General features: G+C 36.5%; 2 protein-coding genes across 2 annotated transcripts; both read right to left on the reverse strand.

The window, feature by feature from the left end:
- Positions 1-1,914: 1,914 nt before the first annotated feature.
- LOC138312806 (ATP-dependent DNA helicase PIF1-like) lies at positions 1,915-15,429 on the reverse strand. The gene is made up of 2 exons (XM_069253564.1): positions 13,435-15,429; positions 1,915-2,184 (listed from the first exon to the last, which is right to left on the reverse strand). Exons 1-2 carry the CDS (start codon positions 15,427-15,429, stop codon positions 1,915-1,917), a joined length of 2,265 nt encoding a protein of 754 aa, XP_069109665.1.
- Positions 15,430-15,508: 79 nt separating this feature from the next.
- On the reverse strand, positions 15,509-17,239 carry LOC138312807 (uncharacterized). The gene has a single exon (XM_069253565.1). It carries the CDS (start codon positions 17,237-17,239, stop codon positions 15,509-15,511), a length of 1,731 nt encoding a protein of 576 aa, XP_069109666.1.
- Positions 17,240-19,110: the final 1,871 nt, after the last annotated feature.

Consider the following 19,110-nt stretch of genomic DNA (forward strand, 5'->3'; position numbering starts at 1 on the left):
AAAAACTGTTTTAGATAATTATTATACATAGAACATTGTTTGAGTATATATGCAAATGGTAGATAATTATAAGTCATGTATATATCAAAATTCTTTGATTTACAAAATTATCAGCTGTTAAAATAAAATTTCTATTTGGATAGTGAGTCTAGAGGTAGATATTCTTATTTTTTGTATTAGCTTTATATATATAGCACAATCTGCATGAATGTATTATCCAATAATTTACATACTGTATTCAACCAAATAAGCGAACATGTCTCTAAAAGCGTCCCTCACCCATTTTGAGGCCTTGATTTCAATTGCGCAGTCTTTAATAAGACCAAAACTACACAAAACTGTATAAATTTGCAATTATTTTGTCTTATCCGCATCTTTTTCATTTGTTTTTTAAAATTTTTAACCGCCCTGGTCGCTTATTGTGTCAAATACGATATATATCCAATGACATGGTTGCATGGGTAAAAGGAAAGATACAACATTAGAAAAAACATTAAAAACCAAAGAGATCCCAGAGGGATCTTGGCGCCCATCAAAGAATGATCTATGTCTGAAAAACAAAAGAGGGATGTTTTCTCTGCTTTTCAAACTTTTACTACATATTACTACACATGAAATTTGAGAAAGATCCTTTGAGTACTTTCTGAGATATATAACGGTAACAAACTTCAATTATCAAAATCTAAGATGGTTACCTGTCAGCCATCTTATTCACCGATCGGTCCCAAAATGCAATGTGCACAACTAGACCCCTAGGGGAACCTGCACAAGCAATTTGAGACAGATCCCTTCATCTGTTTTTAAGACATAGTAGAAACAAACTTCAATTGTCATAATCCAAGATGGCGGCCTATCAGCCATCTTGTCCACTGATCAGTACCAAAATGCAATATGCATAACCAGGGACCTAGGCGAACATGCACATGAAATTTTAGATAGATATCTTCAGTACTTTTTGAGAAATAGTGCTAACAAGCTTCAACTATCAAAATCCAAGATGGCAGCCTGTTGGCCATCTTGTTCATGGATCGGTCCAAAAATGCAATATTAATATGCACAACAAAGGCTCTTTGGAAACCTGTACATGAAATTTGAGAAGAATTCCTTCGGTACTTTCTGAGAAATAGCGGTAACAAACTTTAACTATCAAAATCGAAGAATGGCGACCGACATGGCCATCTTTTAGACCAATTGGTCCCAAAATGCAATACGCACAACTAGACCCCTAGGGGAACCTACATATGAAATTTGACACAGATCCCTTCAGTACTTTCTTAGAAAGACATGTAGTGGTAACAAGAATTGTTAACGGACGGAAGGACAGACAGACCACGGACCAAAAAGCGATTTGAATAGCCCACCATCTACAAAAATTGGAAATGCAAAGGGAATCAAAAGTTCTACTAGGCTGTAGCTAGTGATCTAGAAAACATTTTGTAATAGATAGTAAAACTTGATGTTGTATGTAGTTTTGTTTGCCCTAGACAAATGGTATGCAAACATTCTATGTTTCACAATGGGTTTAATCAGTTTACAGTTTCAAGGTTTAAAACAGTTTTTGAATTTGGAGAAAGTTCCAAGCGGAAATTTCCTTTTTCCAGAAGAAAATCCTCCAGCCTATCAGGATCTCTGATAAGGTCCAAGCGGCTTTCATTGCCTAGGTATTTCTCAATGACATTATGAGAAATGTTATACAAGTCATCCTCTGCATACAATGTTGTTTTTAGTGTTTTTGTTAACATTTTGCTACTCATTTTGAAGTGACAGTGTGCGCATTTAAATATTGTTTCCGATATTTCTTCACTTACAGGAGCCTTGCATTTTTTATTTAGGCAATAAGCAGCTGATTTAATTTGCAGATGAGTAATTTCGATGTTTTTCTCTTCAGGCATTAGTAACTGGTGTAGATCAACCTCAGAGTTGATTTTGTGTTGCCGGCACAAAAGAAGTTGTTGATATTGTGCTGACTAACAGTTGTCCTTCAAACTTCTTTATACAGCCATTGATGATTTTGTAACTGCTGCCTTGTTCTAAAGATGTTGAAATATTGCCCCAAACAGTGAGCTGTATACTGTCATTGTTTGCATCTGCAATAAGGCCTGTTCGTTTGGTTCTTTCTCCAAATCTAGTGTGTACTACAGTAGAGTCTTCTGTAAATCCAAGAAATTTGGCATGAATAGTGACCTGAAAGGAAACAGAAATACCTTATTAGTTTTAAGGAAAAAGGTTTTTTATTGTTGAAGTGTGTGCAAACTTCATTAACAATTGTAGTATCAGCAACAAATTGGAAATGTTATTGCTCATTTTACAGATTCTAAAAACGTTTACAGTTAATGAACAGTTTTCAGATACTTGGTTCACTGACAAAATTAGTGTATATAAGAGATAAGAGATGTACTATAGACGTCTAATTAGTGTTTCCATAATCATAAATAAGAATGAAAGTTTGGTAGAAAATAATGTTATCGGCATGTTAATACATTTTTTTTTTAATTTCTGATTAAAGTGTCTCTAGGCGCCATGTTTAGTATGTGTGTAGTACATATGTTTGTTCTGTGGTGATTCCGCAAGTAATAATTTCGAGAGCCAAATTAATTTTTTGCAGATTGAATACTTTATGTGCGTATATACACAGATACACAATAGACTTGAATGATACCAATTGGAGTTATACAAGGTATAATTAATCATTTTATTGTAAAAACATCGGTTGAGATCCCCATTATAGTGTCACCGGCAATCTACAATCTAACTAAGTCGGTCTCTATCGCTTAATTTGTAAACAAAGTGTCAATTATGGTGTCAAACTCCTATCGCTCTATTAACTTATTAAGGTTATTTTGTTCATTTAGAGTGCTTGAATGCACAACAGATCGGTTTTCGAATATTAATAAGGTACTCTTTTGTTACCTAATTTTCTTAGAAATTATGTTAGGCATTTGTAACGATGTCATGAATTTTATTGGTATCTGCACTTATCAAAATACCCTTAACAGTCTTTTTTTAACCTTTTCTTTCAATATTGGCTTATGATGTTACCCAATAAAAGAACTACCGTATTTTCCCTATTAAGAGCGCCTCCTCTAATAAGGGCGCCCCCACGTTTTTTGCTGAAAAAAATCAACTAATTTCATACAATTTTTGTGCCAGATTGTGACGATTTGTCTCTGCAGACGCTAATGAAATATAGTTTTACAGCAATCTGATGCCTAACAGATATCTAATCAGCTTGTATAAACAATAAATTTATTGCACTGAATAACTTGCCAAGTATTTACACATAGAAATAGCTAGAACGCCATGTTCAAAACAAAACGTGTCACTTGAATGTCCCACACACGTGTATGGATGAAGACTAACTGGCATCAACATTTTAGCGATGTCTGTACAGGTTTTATGAATACTTACTGTATATCTATGATAAAGGTTCCTAACTAACAGTAATATTATCATTTATAAGCATTTTATTGTGTGCTCTTGTCGGTATTCCCCATCTGCCACAAAACGAAAGTAGCGATCGAAAGCACCGTCCGCCATTTTGTGTACGCAAGGTAAACAAACAGGCTAGCATGAAATACAAAAATTCCGTGAAACAGACATATTTAACCAATGTTTAATACTTCTAGTGCATACATTTCTTCATTATTATGTAATTTCAATACTTACTTGACTTCAAAACGAAAGTTGGTTTATCATAAGTTTCAGAGAAATACGAAACTAAAAGCAAGATGACTATAGTCTGTTTCAGAAAAAAACATCTAAAAATGGTCTCAAATAACCGCGCCCCCCCTCAGTCATTTACCCGCGCCCGGCGCCCTCATTAGGGAAAATATGGTATTAACAAAATTCTTGACAAAAAGGAAAAAATATAATAATTTTCAAAATCAATTCACGAACTTTGATAACGTTGACTTTTAAAATTCAATACGAAATAAACAATACAAATGTAGGCCTATATGAAATAAAAAGCTTCACAATATTGATGGCTGCCATTAAGGCATTTTGTTTTCATACTAGCTTTAATTTATTCTGCATAGTTTTGTATCCTAATTTATTATTAGATTGACTCAAGTCAGTGTAACAGTCTTTATTGATAAACTAATTAGGCCTATAATGTTTGTTTTGTTATCATATTTGTTTTAACTGCAGGTTAGGTAAGAAGTCATTGCTAAAGAGAAAAACGGCATAAAATTTCGGGATGCAATTAATCATTTTTCATATATTTAACTTGAAGTAAAATTAGAAGCTCAAACTTTTCAACGGTGGTAATGGTGTAAAGTAAGTAACTTTTGTAACTGAAGAAAAATACAAAATCGTCTGCTCCTGTTTTTGATAGTGAAAAAATACCATTTGTCAGCGGTGGAGCATCTTTAAGAATTATGTATGAATTCGAAATACATTTTATAAGAATCTTGAAATTGTTGAGGGTTGCTTACAGAGGTGAAATGTGGGGAGCACAATGCACCCTAGGAGTCTCAGAGATTGAAAAATCACAGCTGATGCTATTCAAAAATCACAGCTGATGGTATTGCATAACAGTTTAGAAAATAAATACAGTAAAGTGAAACACAGTATGTTCTTTCTTAAAACAAAAGGAGTTATATATTCAATACCATTTTTAAGTTCTCATGTTACAAGAAATAATACCAGTTATTTTAGATTTTATTGAAGAAAGAAAACAAACACACACACACAGAAAATTTCAAATTTTTTTGTGATTTTTTTTTTTTTTTTGGTTCATTATTAACAGAATTATGTTACATTTTGGTTGAAAATTTATTACCCAAACACAATATTTATTTGCCATAAATGTAATAATATTATTCAGATTCAGATTTGTAAATTGAAAATAAAAGCAATATTGGTGTGTGTTTTTTTTGAAAAATTATGGCTACATGGATTGCTTTTTTATATCTATTTTCTTTATCAAAATTCAATGCGTTTTTCAAGATATCATTAGGTTTTACTTCCATCCTGCTACACCAACTGATAACGATGCATGTATGTAAACCTGTATCGCTCTGCGATCAACTTGTATGATGTTTTGTACGAGTGCAGCCATGAACACTACCGCTCTGCGACTGACTTGTATAATGTATTGTACGAGTGCAGATGTGCTAGTTATAGACTCAAGTACTGTCGCCAAATCCACAGGTAAATTTGGTACTGAGCTGCTATAGTAGGGCCTCTCATCAAGCAGCTGCGATAGGTTGAACGAAACTGAAAATATGTGTGGGGTTTACATTTCATAACCAAAACCATCACGTTATCAGATGCTTCGATCTGGTTTTTTCTGACATTGAGTTAGTACAAGATGTGAATGAAGTTCATGAATGGCTAGTTAGCTTAACCGATCTATATATCATCAACAATGCGTCTGTATCTACTTATAAACAAAGCTTTTATTTTTCAAATTCATTGTATAAACATTGATTTGAGTAAAGTACTATTATGTCTTTATTTTAGATATTTAAACATACTTCATATTTCTAATAAAATTGCACATGAAAACTCCTAAAGCGTATCTAGCAATGCTCTTTACGTAGGGAACTTCCATGTCCTGGCTGCAGGCCGCGTGCAAAAACACATGTGGGGATTTATAAGATGCCTAAACTGACCTATATTTAGGATTTTCAATAAGGGGTTTGCAATAATATTACTGCAATATATATATATATTATATATATATATAAATCAACAAGGGTCAATGTTTGTTACAATTTTGACTGTACTGATATATACTAATTAGCCATCAGGTTGGATCTTGTACATAGTGAGTTCACTCATAGTATCTGCTATCCGATTGCTCTTCAAGTTTGTTTGATCTCAAACACATTAATTACTTATTGTCGCAATTTTGAGTAGCTAGATTCTAATTTATTTAATTAATTTCTAATAACTATTAATGTGTAATATCTCAAGAAATTGATATCTTCATGAGGACGGCGGACCGTCGATGTTTTGGGACATCTGCAAGATATCTCACAGTTTCAGGTTACGGTGGCCAATAAAAGAAAATAAACACAATGCAATTCAATATGTTATTTCTTCTAAATACAACACTTCTTTGTGCCAGTTGTCATGCATTTATAGGGAATGTTTTGCATTAAATTTGCCACCTTTGTAACACTGATTTTGAGGCTCACTGGACATTGTTTCTCCCAAATTTTTTCGATGCGCAAAATATACTGATATCAGATTTAGTAGTTATACTGTATATTAGAAGTACACTGGTGCACAAGTTACACAAGTTTTTACGGTGTTTGTAACAATAACGATTGTGTTTATAGAAATGTTAAGGTGTCACTCGTAGCAGTGGTGAGTTGCCATTTACCTGTGGATCAACCCCGTACTTATAGCAGAGTCTATACGGCCAAAAAATAAAAAATTAAAATATGTCTGTTTAAGGTCACATAAGGCCAAAAAAAATAGGGTAGGTAGGTCAGATTTTTATTTGTTTTTATTTATATTTTATATTAATTTTCATAGTCCACAGGATTATTGCCTATGTACTTGCATGATAAATTTTTAATAATACATTATAAAGGTCACGTTTATTATTGTTCATAATACCTTTAAATTGCTGCTTTACATAGTTCTCTTTCTCTTTCTATAAAAATAATTGTCTTATTTAATTTTGCTTTCAATTATTGTTTCAATTTTGTAATCGTCTATATGGTTAAATTCTAGAATATTTCATAATGGAAAACCTTGCCTTCTTTCATTTTCGCTTTATAGATCATACAGAAGTAATCTTCACGCAGGACTGCACTATGGTCAATGACTGTGATAGTTTGGAAATGATTATAAATATGCCCCACTAACTTTGGATTAACCCAGACAAAACCATTTACACTTAGCGATGTCATACTCACCGGCACCGCAGTACGGGACCACAACACGCTAGGCCATACCACGATGAAAGTGGGTCACCATGCCAAAAAATACCCACTGACAGGACCGATAATATTGTGCCTGAGGTGTTAATTAATTGGTGGTTGCCATTCATAGTCCAATTGTCATGTCTGGTTGGCGTTTAAACTTTTGCCTCTGTATCTCGGTTTGGTCAGCCGGCTCACCTGTCATGGCCGCTATTTTTCGGGTGCGTTCGATTGCAAATTCCCAAAAGTTGAGGGACCGCAAAACGAAAATGTTGCATCACAAGATTTTCAATTTTCATCATAAAAAGTTTAAGGTCGGGGGTTAAAATCTAGGTTAAATCGAGGGGACCTAAACAGACATATTTTTTTTGCCTAAATACCACGGATACACTCGCACAATACATACATATACGCGTGGTAGCACGGCAGTAGGGCCTAAGCATTAATTTTATTCTTCCCTTTTATAGGCCTAACATAATTATCAGACGTAAAACACGGAGCGCTGTCATGCCATTTTTACGTATTTTTACCAATGTGCCCTTTACCAATGTGCCCTTTTCTATGCCCGTTTATGCTGTTTGGAGGCAAGTTAAGTACCTATTACTCCCATAAACAACAGTCAACTGGTTAGACGATTTTTTTATCGGACGCTAACTTATTTGGTTGAATGTTAAAATCTTCTAACATTGTTGGAAGTAGCATTAAAAGTACCAGTCAGCAGTGTAGATATCTTGTACAAAGCTTGTACAAATTCAGACCATCTATAACGGTATAGCTTTGAAATGTCGTAATTCTGGTAGAGTTGGTGACAAGTAGGCCTTAGATGCGTAACGTTAGCTGGTGAAGTTAATAAAATCTACATTGTACATACCTTATATATCTTCGGACCCAATTTTCTTTTATTCTTTGATTTGTTACTTCGTTAGCCAGTCACAGTTTTTAGCACTTTGGTGATGTGTGAGAGGATTTATTGAAGGGTAGGTGGCTTTGCTGATACTGTTAACTCTGAATTCTTCTGTTACGATGACAGATACATTTCCGTCAGTTCCAGGAACCTGAGCTTGACATTTTTTAGCTTGACAGGACTTTCACTTTCGGCTGCAGTCTCACAAAATTGGATTGCTTTTCAGCCACGAAAGGAAAACCAATTTCTTGTAATATCTTTACTTTGTTTGAATTTGATTGTGAAAGTATTTCGCTTTGCACAGATTGACTGAGTGTTACATCTTGAAATGTCATAGATGTAACCGTCAGGGCTTGTCATTTCACTGGGGATCTTCGACACGGTAGCTTTCTCTTCGACCATCCTTGCTGCTGTAGAATAATGATCACCGTGATCTATTTTGGTCGGGCACAGGAAACAGGCAAGATTTATACCAATTTATAAAAATAATTGACCCAATTTTCTTTAGAAATCTAAATATTTACATTTTAACACACAGCGACTCTCATAACTCTAATGATATTTTCATGATCTGCATTATGAGCCAATAAATGCAGCCAGGAATTGGTGTGAGTAATCTATCTATTATTAATGGCATGCGAGTCTTGTTTAATGACACTCGTGTTAGTCCGCGCGGGAAAATTGGACATTGTAGTTGAATGATACCAATTTTGGTTATGAGCTATGAAAAAAAATTATCTTTTTTAAATTCTGGATAATTGAAGAGTAAACTGGGAAAAAAAAACTATTGAAAAACATTGAAATTTTGTATGTCCTTTCAATCTTTTATAAGAACAACTTTTTTGCATCATATTGAACTTGGCTGCTTAGCGGGAAATTCAAATGTTCACTCACATCTAAATTATGTTTAACTTTGAAATAGAAAGTAAAATGTCAATTGGTTAATGAAAAAAATATTTCAACAATTAGCAATCACACAGATATACTCACCTGGTCCGAAGGACATGTTCACGTCTGCAAATCTACTTGTAAAAAATCCTTGAGCAGATTCATTTATAATAACGTTATTTATTATATTATTAAGGTCCGAAGGACCAAGGTGAGCTTATGCCATACCGTGGGTCCGGCGTCCGGCGTCGTCGTCCGTCGTCCGTCGTCGTCCGCGTCCGTCCGTCCGTCCGTCCGTCCGTCAACAATCGACTTCTTCTCCATAACCGCTGGTCGGATTTCAACAAAATTTGGCTGGTAGCATCCTTATGGGCTACTAACTGAAAATTGTACAAATGATGGGGCTGACCCCCCAGGGGCCTGAGGGGCGGGGCCAAAAGGGGTCAATTTGGCTATTTCCATATAAACGACTTCTTCTCTGAAACCAAGCATGGGATAGCACCCATAATGCAATGGTAGCATCCTTATAGGGTGGGGATTCAAAATTGTACAAATGATGGGGCTGACCCCCCGGGGGGCCTGAGGGGCGGGGTCAAATGGGGTCCATTTGGCTATTTCCATATAAACGACTTCTTCTCTGAAACCAAGCATGGGATAGCACCCATAATGCAATGGTAGCATCCTTATAGGGTGGGGATTCTAAATTGTACAAATGATGGGGCTGACCCCCCGGGGGCCTGAGGGGCGGGGTCAAAAGGGGTCAATTTGGCTATTTCCATATAAACGACTTCTTCTCTGAAACCAAGCATGGGATAGCACCCATAATGCAATGGTAGCATCCTTATAGGGTGGGGATTCAAAATTGTACAAATGATGGGGCTGACCCCCCGGGGGCCTGAGGGGCGGGGTCAAATGGGGTCAATTTGGCTATTTCCATATAAACGACTTCTTCTCTGAAACTAAGCATGAGATAGCACTCATAATGCAATGGTAGTATCGTTAAAGGGTAGGAATTAAAAATTGTACAAATGATGTGGTTGACCCCCCGGGGGCCTGAGGGGCGGGGTCAAAAGGGGTCAATTTGGCTATTTCCATATAAACAACTTCTTCTCTGAAACCAAGCATGGGATAGCACCCATAATGCAATGGTAGCATCCTTATGGGCTACTAACTGAAAATTGTACAAATGATGGGGCTGACCCCCCAGGGGCCTGAGGGGCGGGGCCAAAAGGGGTCAATTTGGCTATTTCCATATAAACGACTTCTTCTCTGAAACCAAGCATGGGATAGCACCCATAATACAATGGTAGCATCCTTATAGGGTGGGGATTCAAAATTGTACAAATGATGGGGCTGACCTCCCGGGGGCCTGAGGGGCGGGGTCAAATGGGGTCCATTTGGCTATTTCCATATAAACGACTTCTTCTCTGAAACCAAGCATGGGATAGCACCCATAATGCAATGGTAGCATCCTTATAGGGTGGGGATTCAAAATTGTACAAATGATGGGGCTGACCCCCGGGGGCCTGAGGGGCGGGGTCAAATGGGGTCAATTTGGCTATTTCCATATAAACGACTTCTTCTCTGAAACAAGCATGGATAGCACCCATAATGCAATGGTAGCATCCTTATAGGGTGGGGATTCAAAATTGTACAAATGATGTGGCTGACCCCCGGGGGGCCTGAGGGGCGGGGTCAAAAGGGTTCAATTTGGCTATTTCCATATAAACGACTTCTTCTCTGAAACCAAGCATGGGATAGCACCCATAATGCAATGGTAGCATCCTTATAGGATGGGGATTCAAAATTTTACAAATGATGGGGCTGACCCCCAGGGGGCCTGAGGGGCGGGGTCAAAAGGGGCCAATTTGGCTATTTCCATATAAACGACTTCTTCTCTGAAACTAAGCATGGTATAGCACCCATAATGCAATGGTAGCATCTTTATAGGGTGGGGATTCAAAATTGTGCAAATGATGGGGCTGACCCCCAGGGGGCCTGAGGGGCGGGGTCGAAAGTGGCCAATTTGGCTATTTCGTTATAAACGACTTCTTCTCTGAAACTAAGCACGGTATAGCACCCATAATACAATGGTAGTATCCTTATAGTGTGGGAATTCAAAATTGTGCAAATGATAGGGCTGACCCCCCGGGGGCCTGAGGGGCAGGGTCAAAAGTGGTCAATTTCCATATAAATGACTTTTTCTCTGCAACTTAACATGGGATTACGCTCATAATGCAATGGTTACATCCTTATAGGGTTTGGATTCAAAATTTTGCAAATGATGGGGCTGACCCCCCGGGGGCCTGAAGGGTGGGGTCAAAAGGGGTCAATTTAGCTATTTCCATATAAACGACTTCTTCTCTGCAACTAAGAATGGAAGAGCACTTATAATGCAATGGTAGCATCCTTATAGGGTTGGGATTTGAAATTGTACAACTGATAGAGCTGACCCCCGGGGCCTTAGACGGCAATAGATGCGAGGTCAAAAGGTCAATTAGGCTACTATTTTCATATAAATTACTTTGTCTCTGAACCTATGTATTGGATAGCATATTTGTATGGTATCAATAGCATCATTGTATGGTTGTGATTCAAAATTAAACTTTGGGAGTCAATTTTGCTTATTTTTCTAATTGTCTGAGTCTTGTGATAATTACTAACAAAAAACCAGGTGAGCGATACAGGCCCTCTGGGCCTCTTGTATTTGTACCTCACAGCATTTGGTATGAAGTTTCGGATTAATTAATTATTCTATTAACGTATAAAGATTCAAGTATTTACATACCGTATTTGCGATAATTAGCACCCGTCCCCTTTTTTGGATAAGAATTGAAAGTTGTATAAACGGTCTGTGGATTTAACAATGTATTACAACATGTACTGCCTCTAACATCAGTTACATGTACATGTACATTGTACTTGTGAGTCTTTTACGTGTGAATCACAACATAATAATGTGTCTCAAAGGATAAAAGATATATACATGTTTACTGTAACAGATTAATGAATTAATGACCATGAGTACAGAAAGATTTAAAATATTGCTTACATTTTTCATCCACAACTTACATTTTGGTTCATTAATTAAGCACCCTCTTTGTTACGATAATTTAATCGCCTTGGGCGCTAATTACGACGAGTACAGTATTCATTTCATTTGGAATTCGAGTTACTTGGTGACCAGAAGAACTTTAAAACTTACATCATATTCACAAATGTACATATACATAATATGTGTAAAAGGTTTTTAACGATGTACATGTGTGTACAACCTTAATCAATGAATAAAATACTATCCAATTACTATAGTATATAAATTGAACAAACAAAAATAATGTCAACACATTTTTCTACTCATCAACAAAACAAATGAAAATAGTACAATACAATTGAAGATGATCAAATTTCAACAACACTTTTTCTCTAACTTTGTCTTCTTTTAGATAACAGATATGCATGCTAAGCCATCCTTTTGTGCCATTGTCACTCAACACACAGCATATTTCCTCAGGTTTCATTTTCTTTGTTTTAGAATGAAAGTCATTATCATAAGTTTTCAAATACTTTTCACCTCAAAAAAAGTTGAGACCTCTATATTTGTTCTAAACAAGCATATCAAAAGTATGATTCATGTATCAACACTGTGTTTAAAATGAAAAAAAAAAAATATAAAACAGTTTTAATACAACAAAATACTAGCAGAATAAATTATGAACATTCGCAATTAGAAACCTGTGTAATCTTTTTTGAGAGTTACTAGATACGTTATAACTTTAAGATGATTACATAGGTTTATAGTGGATTGAGTGGAAACCCTCTCTTATTTAAACCACTCTGTTCTCTACCAAGTATGTTTTGCACCATTCACTCAATGTGAATGGACCAAAAAACATGCCAGATTGAGAGTATAGTATAGGCGGGTTTTGTTCTTTACTGTAAGTTAATGGCACTGTAAATCATATTATGATCTGACCAGTATGCATCTAGAACACCATTTTGTATAAATAATGCATTTGTGTAGATATGATCTATTTGTGTGTGGGAGTTTGTGGGTGTTTCATCAAGAACCTGTTTGCATCTGAATGTGTTTTCCATGAAGTCAAGAAAGGACTTTGCTGGCTTTTGCAGATCAACATTGAAGTCTCCCATTATCATAATTGTCTTTTGGGGATCAATATTAGGCAGCAAGTTAGTCTCAACAAAACCTGAGAACATTGAGAATGAACAGCTACATACTGTAGAATTGTGGAAGACAATTTCACTACCAGAAAAGATAGCTCCACATTTTCAGAAGACAATGACAAGGACGTTAGCACTTCAAGGTTTCTTTTGACATACACAACAAGTCCATGGTGTGGCCTTGTACCTGAACAGTGAGAATCATTCCTGTAAATTTGGTAATCACTTAAAGCAAAAGTGTCATCAGTATCTCTGTTGCAAAGTCTGGATTCTGCTATTCCAATTATGTCTGCAGCACAGACATTCGGATCAGACTTAATGTCGGCAAAATGTTTGTGAAGAGATCGTGCATTGTTGAACAGACATTTTATTTCTGCTTCAATGTCATACAGTGGTCTGAAGCAAAGTTTTAACACATGTTCTCTGAGTCTTTGCATTTCTGAATCAACTGCTTCATCTTTGGCCAAGCTTAGCTCATTGAAATCAAGGGATATGTAGCTTATTCAAGGATTTTACTCTAGAAAGTGCAACATAATGGATATGTGGTATTTTTCGAACTCTTGTTTGATTCAAACTGACGACAACATCAGTCAGAGTGGCACCTTGAGCTTTGTGTACTGTTTTAGCTGCAGATGGTTGAAGAGGGAATTGAATTCTTTCATACGTTTTTCTGTTGTATACAAAAGTTCTTTTTGTTTCAAAGATTGGTGTCCAATTCTCATGAATACCTGATGTATAAAGGTGCTTGTATTGATTTCGTCGGCTCACTCCGACTTTGTGGTCATTAAACAGAACCCAGACAATCGCAGGTCGTGTATTGGAATCTTTGTATTCAATATGTTTAACAACACATGTTGCTCCATTGGTCAAACCATCACTCACTTCAAGATTCACAGATATATCATATATCATGTCGACAGCTATTGTGAGGCTAGTTTTGAGCTGTCCTGTAGTTGATTGTTTGTCAGGCAGGGCTTGAACTAGGGTTTTCTTCACTTCTGCTGACATTTTAGTTTGTGAAAGAATGTCTGTATCAGCCTTGACTGTCACTTTACTTGTATGAAGTTTCTGTATCAGGTTTGAATTGAAGTCATCTACAAATCTGTTTTCAATGAAGAGATGAGGAATAGAGCTGGGATAGCTTTCATGACCCTGGTCTACCTTACGTTCTGAAAGCAGTAACTTGTCCTGTGGAGATAATTCACCATGTCGAAGTCTGTTGAGAAGTTCAGTGAATGGAACATCTCCTTTCTGTCTCATGATTTCATCAAGTTCAAACACTTTGAAATGTTTTTTCCATAAATTTGTTGCCAAACCTTGACCAGGGCTTGAAAGATCTTTGAATATCCAAGAGTCAGCAACAGGTTGAAGCTGATACAAGTCACCTACAGCTATAACACTGATTCCTCCAAAGTCTGTCTTTTTGCCTTTCACTTGTTGGAGCCTTTCATTGATAAATGTTAGCAGCTTATTGCCAACCATAGAAATCTCATCTATAATAACAACTGACAAATTTCTGAACTTTGTTCTGAGAGAGTTCAATTCGTCAGCATGCATATGTTGCTGTGTTTGATACATTTTTTTGTGAAACGCTGAAGCAATGGTAGTGCCACCAATGTTGTATGCAGCCTTCCCTGTGTATGCACATAACATAATTCTGACATCCTCAGGGTCTTCCCCTTCTTCAGAGCACAATAATCTATGTAATGTCTGATACACTGCATCAATTACTACAGATTTCCCTGTTCCTGCTCCTCCAGTGAGAAAGGCAAACAATGGTTCATCTTCATCTCTTATGAATTTTGTGACATGATTGTGAAACTCTCTTTGTTTGGGGTTTAGAGACTGTAACAGTGTGTGGTACTCATTATCAGGCAAGCGAACTGCACTAGTTTCCACATCTGATGGTTTTGACCCTAGGCCAAGTTCAGGTCCAATGTCAACATGTTTATGCTGAACAGAATCAGGGTCAAAATGGATAAAATCCTCAGAAGGTGTACTACCAACATCTGCATCTTCAGCCTCAATGTGTTCGGTATTTGGGGCAACTTCATCAAAGTCACACGAGTCGTCTTCTGCCTGTTGTATAGCTTGTTCTAACTCTTCCATGAAGTGTTCATAAACCCTTTGCTTTACTTGAACTATATCAGCTTTGTTTCTGTAATGTTCCTCGTAAGTGTCATAGTTACCAAGAACATCTTTTTGCTCATTTCTCCATGGCAGATACAAAAGGAGTTTCTCTCTGTAATAGTTTTCAGCATTGGTTTTTTTGCTAAATCCAACAAATCTGATAACGCGGTCATTTTTACGTTTTCTAATTTTAATTCCATTTTTCAATGTTACAAGTACATCTGTTGCTCTGAATTCCTCAGCATCCATTTCACTATGTGATGTTTCTTGTTTGTCAATCTGATCATCACATGTTATTTCTTCTTCTTCATCATCATCATTTTTTCCTTCTTTTGAAACTGGCTTTTCGAGGTCTTTAGGAAATGTCACTTCTAGTTGAGAGACATAATCAGCCAAACACCATAGTTCTAACTGTTTTGGACGTTTTGAATACCTCTCAATCATACTTGTTGCGTGGATATCTGTTGAATGTTCTGGAAGTTCATTCAGTTCATTTTCTGTTTTGAGAAGGAAAACCCTTGCATCAGGGTGTGGAGGTGTTGATAAACGCCACCTCTCGAGAAGCTTGTGTCAAAGGCATCTGTAGTATCAGGTAACTAGCCTCTTGTGCACTGACCTCAACAAAATTAAGAAATTTGTTACCAATATGCCTCACTTGGTGTTTCAAATCCATATTTCCTTCTGTTGCTTCTTTTGATGCCTTGTCTAGCATAGCACTTATGCCTCTCTGTGATTTACTGATATATGACACAATGTAAGTTGCACAGGCATATGGGTCGAGCACAAACTGGATGTCCAAATTTGCAGTCCAAGCTTTGAGAACAGCTGGATTATAATAGTTCACTCTCATTTCTGATGGGCGTCTTTTGAGGAAAACTTTTGGACCTTTCAGTGACGCTCTTATACACTTGATGTATTCTTCAAGTGGCATGTCTGCAACATCACGGAGAAAAGTTTCAAATTTCAAGTCACAGCCATCTTTGTAATCATTCATCTTAAGTTGCAGAGCCTTGTACTTCTTTTTATACTCGTCAACGTCAGTTTCTAGAGGCTCAAGAAGCATAGTTTGTGGTAATGGTGGTAGAGGAAAACCAAACCTGCACACTGATTTACCACCTTTTTTACAGGTTTTTGAATGTTTGTGTACTTGGAGGTCAATAAGATTTTGAAGTTCAGGATCATCCGTTTGTAGTGAACAAGTGACATATTTGTCAACATATTCTACTATTGAACTCTCATCATCGTTTGGATACTTTGGTGCATCTTTTGTCCACAGAAGCATGTGTATGTGTGGTGAACCTCTATTTTGGAACTCAACTCTTCTAAAAACATCTGTTACAGTTCCGATAGGGTTGTGATCACTTTTCAAGAAAGATGTGATGAATTCGCGTACTCTGTTGTCAAAAACTCTGGCACAGGTCACGGGATCCTTTTTGACCAAGTTGGTTTTTCTGTTCCAGTCCATTGATTCAAGGTTTTCATCTGACAGAATAGTACCATCTAGTGTTGCCAGTGTTCTCAAAAGGTCTGGCCATCTTGTGTCAGCTGATGACAATGACATGAACCACGTAGGTAGACCTAGCTGTCGTATCATGGCAAATGCATCTTTTTTCTTAGATGACAGGTATGCAGGGGAGTTTCTCAATGTTCTAAAAATGTAGTAGCCTTCGTTTAGTCTGACAATTTCATTTGCAGATGATTGATTTCTAACTTGTCCAGCAGTTATCTTTTTTCCTTCTGATTTACATCTTCTAACAGCAAGATTGACCTTGTCACTAACTTGCTTGATCTGGATTTTCTTCAATTTGAAAAAGATATTTGGAACAGACTGAGCAGCTCTTCTGTCAACACTTCTCAATTCCCATTTTGCAATGTCACTGTAATGTACATTTTTGTGTCTCTTTTCATTGTCCAATCTTCGCTGTCCACAGAAAATTGAAGGAAAGCAAAGGTACTCTGCATCTTTGTCTTCATATAAGCTAATAGGTTTCTGGTTTTCTCCTGGAGCAAATACATATATTTTGTTTGTGTCAAAATCTGTGTCATCCACTAATGTATCTGTATTGCCCTGAGTTCCATCATCTGCAGACATTTCACAAAAATCATCAGATGCCTCCTCAGAATCTCTGTCATCTTTTGAACGAGAACGTCCTGTTAATTCTGTGATAAGCTCATCATTGGCTTCTGTGATTCTTTTCTCCCATGTTTCATCAATTTTGATGTTTTCATTTTTGTATAATTCACTGTTTTCCATCAACCATTTTAGAGCTTTGAGCACAACCTTGGGGCGAATGTTTTCAGAAAAAACATGATGACTTGTGAGATAACCGTTTCTTTAATTTCACTGCAATTGTTACATGCTCATCCACTTGTCTCGGAAGTGCGTTAACAGTAGGTTGTATGTCAACAGGTACATTAACAATATTTCCTTTCGCAGATAATTGACCTCCTCTGGGAAGTTCACGTATTTGCATAAAAGGTATCCGTTGTGATATCAACCTTTCTTCTAGTGGGTGCAAATTCAGAACCTCGGGCTTTTTTTGGGCCACAGCATCCCATTTTTTACTGACAATTTTGGTACCTTCTCTTCTTTTAATGATGCCAGACAAGTGGAACAAAGCCATGGTTTTCCATCAACAGATGTAAGATCAGTACATAGTTGTCTGCTCTCCAATGTAAATGTGGGCTTTGTCAAGTTGGACAACACTTTTGCGAAACCATGTTTGATGACAACAGGAGCAAGCATATATTGGGCCATTTGCTACTCTAGCATGAAACTTTACTATCGATTCATCAATTGTACAACCTATGTGTCTTTTTTTGTTTAGTAATCTTTCATGGTCTACCAATGCAAACGTTTTTCTTTTTGTAGCTTTAGAAAGTTTGTCTCTACTCCTCTCCATTTGTCGGTGAACTTTCCGATTTTCTTGCTTTTTTAATCTTTCTTTTTCCAACTGCAAAGGATTCTTCCTTAAAAGCCTTTTCATTTCTATTTCATGATCACAATATTCCTTTCGTTGTCTAGCCTTTATCTTGGCTTTAAGTGTGCTTTTTCTTTCTTTTTGTTTTGTTTCTACTTCTTCTCTTGATCTCTGTTTTGCTTTAAGTTTAGACTCTCTAAATTCCTTGTTTTGTCTGGCCTTTGTCTTAGCTTTAAGTGTGCTTTTTCTTTCTTTTTGTTTTGTTTCTATTTGTTCTCTGGATCTCTGTTTTGCTTTAAGTTCAGACTCTCTTAATGCCTTTTTTTTTGTCTGCCTTTTTGTCATAGCTCTAAGTGTGCTTTTTCTTTCTTTTTGTTTTGTATCTATTTATCTGGTTCTATTTGTTCTCTGGATCTCTGTTTTGCTTTAAGTTCAGACTCTCTAAATTCCTTGTTTTGTCTGGCCTTTGTCATAGCTTTAAGTGTGTGTTTTTTCTTTCTTTTTGTTTTGTTTCTATTTCTTCTCTTGATTTCTGTTTTTGCTTTAAGTTCAGACTCTCTAAATTCCTTGTTTTGTCTGGCCTTTGTCATAGCTTTAAGTGTGTTTTTTCTTTCTTTTTGTTTTGTTTCTATTTCTTCTCTTGATCTCTGTTTTGCTTTAAGTTCAGACTCTCTAAATTCCTTGTTTTGTCTGGCCTTTGTCTTAGCTTTAAGTGTGTTTTTTTCTTTCTTTTTGTTTTGTTTCTATTTCTTCTCTTGATCTCTGTTTTGCTTTAAGTTCAGATTCTCTAAACTCCTCACATTGTCTAGCCTTCTTAATTCTTTTGAGGTTGCTTTCTCGATCTTTCAATTTATATTCTGGGTTTTCTCTAGCTTTTTGTTTGCTCTCTACACAACAGCGATTTTGTCTTTCCCTAAAACTTGAACATTCCCATCTTTTCTGCATATAGTGTTTCATATACATTTTTCTCTTTGCTGATGATTGTTCCTCTTTCGATAATGCCTTTTCATTTTGAAAGTCAAAGTATTTGTCAAGCAATGATTTTCTCCCTGAAGTCTGTTTTCTCCCTGAAGTCTGTTTGGAAATAGTAACTGGCTGAATTTCAAACTGGCAGTGACTGTTCATGGAGATATTTGCACTTCGATAGTATGAAAACATGAAATCGACCAAATGTTGTGTATTTTGAAAATTCATTTCAACTGCT

The sequence above is a fragment of the Argopecten irradians genome, unplaced genomic scaffold (assembly GCF_041381155.1).
Source record: "Argopecten irradians isolate NY unplaced genomic scaffold, Ai_NY scaffold_0478, whole genome shotgun sequence".
Taxonomy (NCBI): domain Eukaryota; kingdom Metazoa; phylum Mollusca; class Bivalvia; order Pectinida; family Pectinidae; genus Argopecten; species Argopecten irradians.

Coding starts and splice junctions, on each gene's coding strand:
- LOC138312806 (XM_069253564.1), bottom strand. CDS start 15,429: ATGATTGAGAGGTATTCAAAACGTCCAAAACAGTTAGAACTATGGTGT. Junction 2,185..13,434: donor CCACTCTGACTGATGTTGTC/GTCAGTTTGAAT, acceptor GTTTCCTTTCAG/GTCACTATTCATGCCAAATT.
- LOC138312807 (XM_069253565.1), bottom strand. CDS start 17,239: ATGGAAAACAGTGAATTATACAAAAATGAAAACATCAAAATTGATGAA.